The sequence below is a fragment of the Heterodontus francisci genome, chromosome 2 (assembly GCF_036365525.1).
Source record: "Heterodontus francisci isolate sHetFra1 chromosome 2, sHetFra1.hap1, whole genome shotgun sequence".
NCBI lineage: Eukaryota > Metazoa > Chordata > Chondrichthyes > Heterodontiformes > Heterodontidae > Heterodontus > Heterodontus francisci.
The window spans coordinates 60335186-60345501 of record NC_090372.1 but is presented as its reverse complement, the minus strand read 5'-3'; the positions used below and the strand labels follow the sequence as shown (position 1 = coordinate 60345501).

The following is a 10316-nucleotide window of genomic DNA, read 5'->3' as shown; positions in this document are numbered from 1 at the left end:
GGAAAAAAGTCAGAAGCGCAAGGGGAGAGCCAACTGTGTAACAGCCCCGACAACCAATTTTATCTGCAGCACCTGTGTAAGAGTCTGTCACTCTAGAATTGGCCTTTATAACCACTTCAGGCGCTGCTCGACAAACCACTGACCACCTCCAGGCACTTACTCATTGTCTCTCGATACAAGGAGGCCAAAGAAGAAGAAATATCCTCTCACAACAAACCAGGTAGAAACATACAGCCATATTCCACTGATTTATCACAATGTCATGATGGGGTGCCTGATTCAAAAGTGCTCCTGCAATTTTTATTACTTTTTAAATAAAAAATATAATTCTTATTTTGTGTTAGGTGACAAAGCAATTCTATCATCAAATGTGAAATAAAGGTAAATGTCAAAGACAGAGAAACTAGAAATTCTTATTATGGACAAGCAAAAATAACAAAAAGATCAGTTAAATCGTGATGATTACGAGTCTCACTCGGTTTACCAGAGCAAACCTGAATAAATTACATTTTTATAAGATTGTAAATGCAAAATAAAGGTATAATTGGTGAAAAGGTATTCTCACATTACTTGCAAACTATAAGGTGCACCAAACTGTTACACAATGTGACCATTTAAATACCATATTTTATTCTTGTAACATATTATGTGGGCAACAAAAGTATCAAACTTATTAACAGAACCATTTTAATAAATACTGGCCCACAACTTTATTTATTTAGAGATACAGCACTGAAACCGGCCCTTCGACCCACCGAGTCTGTGCCGACCAACAACCACCCATTTATACTAACCCTACAATAATCCCATAATCCCTACCACCTACCTACACTAGGGGCAATTTACAACAGCCAATTTACCTATCACCTGCAAGTCTTTGGCTGTGGGAGGAAACCGGAGCACCCGGCGAAAACCCACATGGTCACAGGGAGAACTTGCAAACTCCGCACAGGCAGTACCCAGAATCGAACCCAGGTCCCTGGAGACGTGAGGCTGCGGTGTTAACCACTGCGCCGCCCCAACTTGCTGCCAAAATAATGGCAAGTCCAATGGAGCTTGCAATTATTAATGTGCAAATTGTCCAGCAACTTGTGGCGAGGAAGAGGTACCTTGTCATTAGCAAATCATAACTTGCTGGGCAATTTACACCGCTCCACTGCTAGACTTGCCAAAATGGGTTCTCACACTCAATCTCCCTGAGAGTTTTGTGAATTTGTGTATTAATTGCCAATTAAGTTCTTCATAAAATGATAGGGCTGGCATTTAACAGTGTATATACACCTGTATAATGAGAATTATGCTCCTACCATGCCAATCAACTTCTCCAACCCAGAAAGGAACAATTGAAACCGTGGAGTGGAAAATGTAATTTTTTTAAACTTTCTCCGTGCCTCTTTTTTGCTCTCTCTCTTAATGGAATCTTTCTTTCTCTCTCTAATTTCTTGTTCTGTACTTGATTTGATGCTAATTCACCCTCCTTCTCCATTTCCTACTCACTGATTAAGGAGATAGACTGTTAGTCCCATTGTTCACTAAGGTTCCCTTGTCATACCATTACCAGCTCACACTTCAAACAACTTATAGGGCAAAGTTTTTGAGCTGAAGGTTGAGGGAAAATGTTTTAACTAGTGGGGCACACCTTGAGATGCCTCACTCCAGCAAATTCTAGTCCATAAATTTAAGAATTTAAAATGTATATCACTGTACAGTTTTGGTCTCCTTAAGGATATAATTGCATTGGAATCAGTTCAGAGAAGTTTCACTCGACTGACTCCTGGGATGAGAGGGTTATCTTATGAGGAAATGTTGGGTTTGTCTTCATTGGAGTTTAGAAGGATGAGAGGTAATCCTATTGAAACATATAAGATCCTTAGGGGATTTGACAGAGTGGATGTTGAAAGGATTGAAAGGATGTTTCCCCTTATGGGAGAGACTAAAACTAATTTAAAAATAAACAGTCTCCCATTTAAGACAGAGATCAGGAGAATGTTTTTTCTCTCAGAAAGTAGTGAGTCTGTGGAACTCTCTTCCCTGGAGAGCAGTGGAGGAAGGGTCATTGAATGTTTTTAAGGCAGAGGTAGATAGATTCTTTACAAACAAGGGAGTCAAATGGTATCAAGAGTAGGCAGGAAAGTGGAGTTGAGTCCACAAACAGATCAGCCATGATCTTACAGAATGGTGGAGCAGGCTCGAGGGGCCGAATAGCCTACTCCTGCTCCTTGTTCGTACGTTAAATAGGCACATCATGTATTGATTTCAAATCAGTTAAAATAACTACCTTTATCATATATCAAAGCCAAAATTGAGGTAATTTACTATGTTTTGTCAGCCACATGATACTGCATAAACCTTGTGCAACACTAAGCAGAATAACAAGAACTTAGAGCTATTAGATTAGATTAGAGATACAGCACTGAAACAGGCCCTTCGGCCCACCGAGTCTGTGCCGACCATCAACCACCCATTTATACTAATCCTACACTAATCCCATATTCCTACCAAACATCCCCACCTGTCCCTATATTTCCCTACCACCTACCTATACTAGTGACAATTTATAATGGCCAATTTACCTATCAACCTGCAAGTCTTTTGGCTTGTGGGAGGAAACCGGAGCGCCCGGAGAAAACCCACGCAGACACAGGGAGAACTTGCAAACTCCACACAGGCAGTACCCAGAATCGAACCCGGGTCCCTGGAGCTGTGAGGCTGCAGTGCTAACCACTGCGCCACTGTGCCGCCCTATCTGATCTAGTCAGGGACTAGTTTACTATATGTTAATCTGTGGGAGAGGGCAGTGTAGCATAAGCTAGTTAAAATTGAGATCACACTTGTTTCCATAGTTATTAATCATAATTGGTTTCACAAATACAGCAACACACATCTACAGAGCTCAATTAATTTATTTTTTTGTAGCTTTCACAGCTGAAATCTATATAAAGCTGTCATACAGCTGAGAAAGAAAGTGAGGAGATTCCAGATGGTTCCTCTCAATGATGTGTCTGCTTAAAACGAAGTCCACAATAACCACATGTTCCGACTTTTGTGTCTTTATCCTATAAAGAAAGAAAAAAATCAAAAAGGTTGCTCTAAATTTGGAGAGTACGCAAAATATTTAACCTAAAATTTAATTCACTAAATATCAAGGAGCAAATATTCACTTTGCAATTATGCACAGTTTTATGGTTAGGAGTGCACGCATGTTGCCTAATATCTAGCTATATGGTAACATAATCCAATATAATAAGATCCCTTTGTGATCTTAACTAGTTTGAAAGCAAATTGAAGAGATACTTGGTAAGACAATGCCAGTTACAGATTAAACAATATCATTTCACAGCAAGTGAACATAGGAACAGAAGATCAGGAGGCCATTCAGCTCTGCGAGCTTGCTCCCCAATTCAGTTAGATCATGGCTGAATATCTTAAGTCTGTTTACCTGCCTTAGCTCCATATCCCTTGACACCCTTGCCTATCAAAGATCTAGCAATCTGAGTCTTAAAGTTCCAATTGTCCCAGCGCCCACAGCCTTTTTGGGTAGAGAATTCCAGAATTCTATTACCCTTTGTGTGAAAAAATGCTTCTTGATTTCTTCACGCAGAAATTGAATTGCAGCCATTATAAGGATTACCATTTATTTTTAGTTATTCTATAAAAGACATGTTATATTCCAAGGTGATAGAAATTAATTTCTAAGAAACATTATGTGCATTACACAGATTATATAAGTAAGGTTGCAGCATCAAACAATAACATTTTACATTATTCACCTTTTCCTTTTAAGGTTACTGCTTAACAGGGCAAATAGGTGACCTGCTTTGAGACCTCTGCCAATGTTATTCTGTACTCAGCAAATAGGAGGTGTCCAAGAATTAACTTGCCTTGCTTCATTTTCTCATAGTCTTAGGAAAAAACAGAGATCATGGGACATGCCCAGACAAAACTGATCTCGCTGAAATAGCAAACGTGCTATGTGGTGATCAGCCAGTTTCATTCCATACAAATGTTGATTAATCATGAATGGAATTTTAAAAAGGGATCATAAACATAGCACACTTTTTACATTTCAACAAGGAATAGCCATATGAAATCTGGTAAAAATCATATTTTTCATGTAATCAGAAAATTTGAACCAATGCAAGTGAAACACATTCAATACCTGGAAACAGCTTAAAAAAATCAGGAGAAAGTTCTTTTTTTAAACCTACCGTATAAGTGATAAGGTTAGTGCTACTAAAGCGTGTTTTTTTAAATTAGTGTAATTTATTAAGGACTTTGATTGTAGTGGGTAGTGTTTAGAGTAGAACAAGGCCCCAAGCGTAATTAGTATTTTTTAATTAAAGGGAGTAAATACGTAATCTAAAGGTAAGTCATGGCAGGTGAGCTCGCACCCATGATATGCTCCTCCTACACTATGTGGGAAATCAGGGACGCTTCCAGTGTCGCCGATGACCACGTGTGCAGGTAGTGTATCCATCTGCAGCTACTGGCTTATCTGCATTACGGAGTTGGAGCTGCGGGTGGATGCACTGTGGAGCATACGCGATGTTGAGGACGTCGTGGATAGCACGTCTAGCGAGGTGGTCACACCGCAGATAATAGCTGCACAGACAGAAAAGGGATGGGCGCAGGCAGGTAGTGCAGGCGTCCCCTGTGGCCATCCCCCTCTCAAACAGATATATCACTTTGAATACTGTTGTGGGGGATGGCCTCCCAGGGGAAAGCAACAACAGCCAAGTTCGTGGCACCACAGAAGGCTCTGCTGCACAGCAGGGAGGGAAAAAGATTGGGAGAGCCATAGTGATGAGAGATTCAATTGTAAGGGGAACAGACAGGCGTTTATGCGGCTGCAAACGAGACTCCAGGATGGTATGTTGCCCCCCTGGAGTTAGGGTCAAGGATGTCTCGGAGTAGCTGCAGGGAGAGGGTGAACAGTCAGTGGTCTTGGCACATCTCGGTACAAATGACATAGGCAGAAAAAGAAATGAGGTCCTGCAAGATGAATTTAAGGAGTTTGGAGCTAAATTAAAACGCAGGACCTCAAAAGGTAGTAATCTCAGGATTACTTCCTGTACCACGTGTTAGTGAGTATAGGAACAGGAGAATAGAGCAGATGAATGCGTGGCTGGAGAAATGGTGCAGGAGGGAGGAATTTAGATTCCTGGGACATTGGGACCAGTTATGGGGAAAGTGGGACCTGTACAAGCAGGATGGGTTACACCCAGGCAGGACCAGAACCAATGTCCTCACGGTGGCGTTTGCTAGTGCTGTTGGGGAGGATTTAAACTAGAACGGCAGGGGGATGGAAACCTGATTGGGGAGATGGAGGAGGAGAAAGCAAGGATAGAAACGAAAGACAGGAAACAAAAAGGCAAAAGGTGGAAGGCACAGAAATCAAGGGCAAGAAACAAATAGGGTCATAGTGCAAAATAATGCTAAGATGACTAAGAATGTAAAAAAGATAAGCCAAAAAGGCATTGTGTCTCAATGCACGGAGTATTCACAATACGGTAGGCGAATTAATCGCGCAAATAGATGCAATTGGATACGATATAGTTGCAATTACGGAGACATGGCTGCAGGGTGACCAAGGATGGAAACTGAACATCCAAGGGTATTCAATATTTAAATGGAAAGGAGGTGGAGTAGCATTGTTAGTAAAAGAGGAAATCAATACAATAGTGAGGAAGGATATTGGCTCAGAGAATCCTGATGTGGAATCTGTATGAGTAGAGCTAGAGCTAAGAAACACCAAGGGGCAGAAAACGTTGGTGGGGGTTGTATATAGACCCCCAAACAGCAGTGGTGATGTAGAGGATGGCATTAAATAGGAAATTAGAGACGCATGCAATAAGGGTGCAACTGTAATTATGGGTGACATTCATCTACATATAGATTGGGCAAACCAAATTAGTAGTAATACTGTAGAGGAGGAATTCCTGGAGTACGTACGTGATGGTTTTCTGGACCAATATGTTGAGCAATCAACTTGAGAACAGGCCATCCTAGACTGGGTATTGTGTAATGAGAAAGGATTAACAATCTTGTTGTGAAGGGTCCCTTGGGGAACAGCAACCATAACATGATAGAATTCTTCATTAAGATGGAGAGTGAGAGAGTTGATTCTGAGACTAGGGTCCTGAATCTAAATAAAGGAAACTATGAAGGTATGAGGCGCGAGCTGACTCTGATAGATTGGGGAATGTTACTTAAAGGGTTGACAGTGGAGAGGCAACAGCTAGCATTTAAAGAGCACTTGGATGAATTACAACAATTGTTCATTCCTGTTTGGTGCAAAAATTAAACAGGAATGGTGTCTCAACCGTGGCTTACAAAAGAAATTAGGGATAGTATTAGATCCAAAGAGGAGAAATATAAAATGGCCAGAACAAGCAGCAAACCTGAGGATTGGGAGCAGTTTATTATTCAGCAAAGGAGGACAAAGGGATTGATTAAGAAAGGGAAAATAGAGTATGAGAGTAAGCTTGCAGACAACATAAAAACTGACTGTAAAAGCTTCTATAGATACGTGAAGAGAAAAAGATTAGTGAAGACAAATGTGGGTCCCTTAATGTCAGAAACGGGGGGATTTAAAATGGAGAACAAAGAAATGGCAGACCAATTAAATACATACTTTGGTTCTGTCTTCACAAAGGAGGACACAAATTACCTCCCAGAAATGTTGGGGAACACAGGGTCTAGTGAGAAGGAGGAACTATATGAAATCAGTATTAGTAGGGAAATAGTGTTAGGGAAATTGATGGGATTGAAGGCCGATAAATTCCCAGGGCCTGATAATCTACATCCCAGAGTACTTAAGGAAGTAGCCCTAGAAAGAGTAGATGCATTGCTGGGTCATCTTTCAAAATTCGATAGACTCTGGAACAGTTCCAACAGATTGGAGGGTAGCTAATGTAACCCCACTATTTAAAAAGGGAGGTAGAGAGAAAACAGGGAATTATAGACCAGTTAGCCTGCCATCAGCAGTGGGGAAAATGCTAAGTCCATTATAAAAAATGTAATAGCAGAGCACTTGGAAAACAATGACAGGATCGGACAAAGTCAACATGGATTTACGAAACGGAAATCATGCTTGACAAATCTACTGGAATTTTTTGAGGATGTAACTAATATAGACAAGGGATAACCAATGGATATGGTGTATTTGGACTTTCAGAAGGCCTTCGCTAAGGTCCCACATAAGAGATTAGTGTGCAAAATTAAAGCACATGGGATTGGGAGTAAGGTACTGACATGGACAGAGAACTGGTTGGCAGACAGGAAACAAAGAGTAGGAATAAACAGGTCTTTTTCCGAGTGGCAGGCAGTGACTAGTGGGGTACCACAGGGATCAGTGCTGGGACCCCAGCTATTCACAATATCTATTAATGATATAGATGAGGGAATTAAATGTAATATATCCAAGTTTGCAGACGACATAAAGTTGAGTGGGAGTGTGAGCTGTGAGGAGGATGCAGAGAAGCTCCAGTGTGATTTGGACAGGATGAGCGAGTGGGCAAATACATGGCAGATGCAGTATAATGTGGATAAATGTGAGGTTATCCACTTTGGTGGCAAAAAGAGACAGGCAGGTTATTTGAACGGTGATAGATTGGGAAAGGGGGAGGTGCAGTGAGACCTGGGTGTCCTTGTGCACCAGTCACTGAAAGGAAGCATGCAGGTGCAGCAGGCAGTTAAGAAGGTAAATGGTAAGTTGGCCTTCATAGGGAGAGGATTCGAGTACAGGAGCAAGGATGTCTTGCTGCAATTATACAAGGCCTTGGTGAGACCACATCTGGAGTATTGTGTGCAGTTTTGGTCTCCTTATCTGAGGAAGGATGTTCTTGCCATGGAGGGAGTGCAGCAAAGGCTCACCAGAGTGATTTCTGGGATGGCAGGACTGATGTATGAAGAGAGATTGGGTCGATTAGGCTTGTATTCGATAGAGTTTAGAAAAATGAGAGGGGATTTCATAGAAACCTACAAAATTCTAACAGGACTGGACAAATTAGATGCAGGAAATGGTATGTTGGCCTTCATAGCGAGAGGATTCGAGTACAGAAGCAGGGATGTCTTGCTGCAATTATACAGGGCCTTGGTGAGGCCACCCCTGGAATATTGTGTGCAGTTTTGGTCTCCTTATCTGAGGAAGAATGTTCTTGCTACAGAGAGAGTGCAGCGAAGGTTTACCAGACTGATTCCTGGGATGGCGGGACTGACATATGAGAAGACATTGAGTCGGTTAGGATTAATATTCGCTGGAGTTCAGAAGAGTGAGGAGGGATCTCATAGAAACCTATAAAATTCTAAAAGGACTTGACAGGGTAGATGTAGGAAGGATGTTCCTGATGGTGAGGGAGTCCAGAACCAGGGGTCATAGTCAAAGGATACAGGGTAAACCTTTCAGGACTGAGATGAGGAGAAATTTTTTCACCCAGAGAGTGGTGAGCCTGTGGAATTCACTACCACAGAAAGCAGTTGAGGCCAAAACATTGTGTTTTCAAGGAGTTAGATATAGCTCTTGGGTCTAAAGGGATCAAAGGGTATGGGGCGAAAGTGGGAACAGACTACTGAGTTGGATGATCAGCCATGATCATAATGAATGGCGAAGGCAGGCTCGAAGGGCCGAATGGCCTACTCCTGCTCCTATTTTCTATGTTTCTAAGTAGGAAGGATGTCCCCGATGGCAGGGGAGTCCAGGACCAGGGGTCACAGTCTAAGGACTGAGATGAGGAGAGATTTCTTCACCCAGAGAGTGGTGAACCTGCGGAATTCTCTACCATGGAAAACAGTTGAAAACAACTCAAATATATTCAAGAAAGAGTTAGATATAGTTCTTAGGGCTAATGGGATCAAGGGATATGGGGAGAAAGTGGGAACAGGTTACTGAGTTTGGACGATCAGTCATGATCGTATTGAATGGCAGAGCAGGCTCGAAGGGCCGAAGGGCCTACTCCTGCTCCTATTTTTCTATGAAACATATAAGCTGTATGCACATGATTAATTTACTTTATATACAGATAAAACTATTTTCTTTGCAAGAGTCATATGCATATATGTAGCTCAATATTCAGTATCCAAACATCAGGAAAATTTATGACAGATTCCAATTTAATACCATAAACATTTATAGAACACTTAATACAGCCAAATACTTACCAAGTTTATGTACACCTTAGGATGTCCAAGGGCTCCACCACCACCATCGCATGAAACCACTCTATCTGTTACCTCGGTTACTGGCACCTCAGCTATTAAATCAATGGCAAAGCTTTCATTTACCTGTCAAAATATAATTGGAAGAGCACAAGGTTTGACTTTTAACTTCAAGCAAAACAAATGTCAAAATTTCCTCGCAGTATTCACAAAGAAAATGCTCCCTTTTCTTGAACACATTTGTGATCTAATATACATCTGCATTTGTTCTGAGAAAATTACAACTAGTATTTATCAAGAGTACCTCAAGAGCAACATTTCAAATAAGCTTTAAAAAAATATATAGGCAAAGTTTATGATCGCACACTTTTGGTGCAGATTTTTGAGGGGCAGGAGTGCAGTTTTAATAGATGGAAAATTGTGCAAACTATGAATTAGGCATGCTGACCTCAGTGCCTGAATGTTCTAATATTGTTTCACGCCAGTCAAACTCTTGAGCTGGGACTGCCAAATTGTAAAATTAATCCCATCTCGAGAGCAACGAACAGTACAAAAGCTGATGGTAAGTGAAGTACAAGTAAGACAGCACAACATTGAAACTTATTGATTATAAAAAAATGGGTTTAGCAAGGAGTAAGGTAGAATGTAAAATATTTCAGGAGGATATAGACAAGTTTGCAGTCAGTTGGCAGATACAACATAGTGTGGAGAAACGTGAGGCAGCACATTTTGGGACAAAAAACAAGGAATTAGAGCCCACACACAATGCAAAGCTGTTGAAGGATGCGGATCAACAGAGAGTCCGAAGACAAAAACAGAAAATGCTGGAAATACTCAGCAGGTCAGGCAGCATCTGTGGAGAGAAAAACAGAGTTAACATTTCGGGTCAATGACCTTTGATCAGATGTTTCAGATTTCCAGCATCCGCAGTATTTTGCTTTTGTATAGAGTCCTAAGAGTTGAAAAACATAATTCCCTGAAAGTCTGAGTACAGGTGGACAAAGTCAGGAAAAAAGCCAACAGCATTTTAGGCTTCAGAATAAGGACATTGATGACAAGAGGAAAGTGAAATGATAGATTTACACACAGCAGCGGTTACTCCATAGTTGGAAAATTGCAAAAGTTTGGGCCCAAATGAAGACAGGGATGGGAAACTGTAA

General features: G+C 41.2%; 1 protein-coding gene across 1 annotated transcript in view; it reads right to left on the bottom strand.

The window, feature by feature from the left end:
• Positions 1-2885: 2885 nt before the first annotated feature.
• Positions 2886-10316, bottom strand: part of ndufs6 (NADH:ubiquinone oxidoreductase subunit S6) — a 30282-nt gene continuing 22851 nt past the window's right edge. The window contains exons 3-4 of the mRNA XM_068058690.1: positions 9160-9282; positions 2886-3056 (exon numbers count right to left, since the gene is read on the bottom strand). Coding sequence (XP_067914791.1) covers positions 2991-3056; positions 9160-9282 — 189 coding nt within the window. The 3' untranslated portion in view covers positions 2886-2990. The remainder of the gene's footprint in view (positions 3057-9159; positions 9283-10316) is intronic.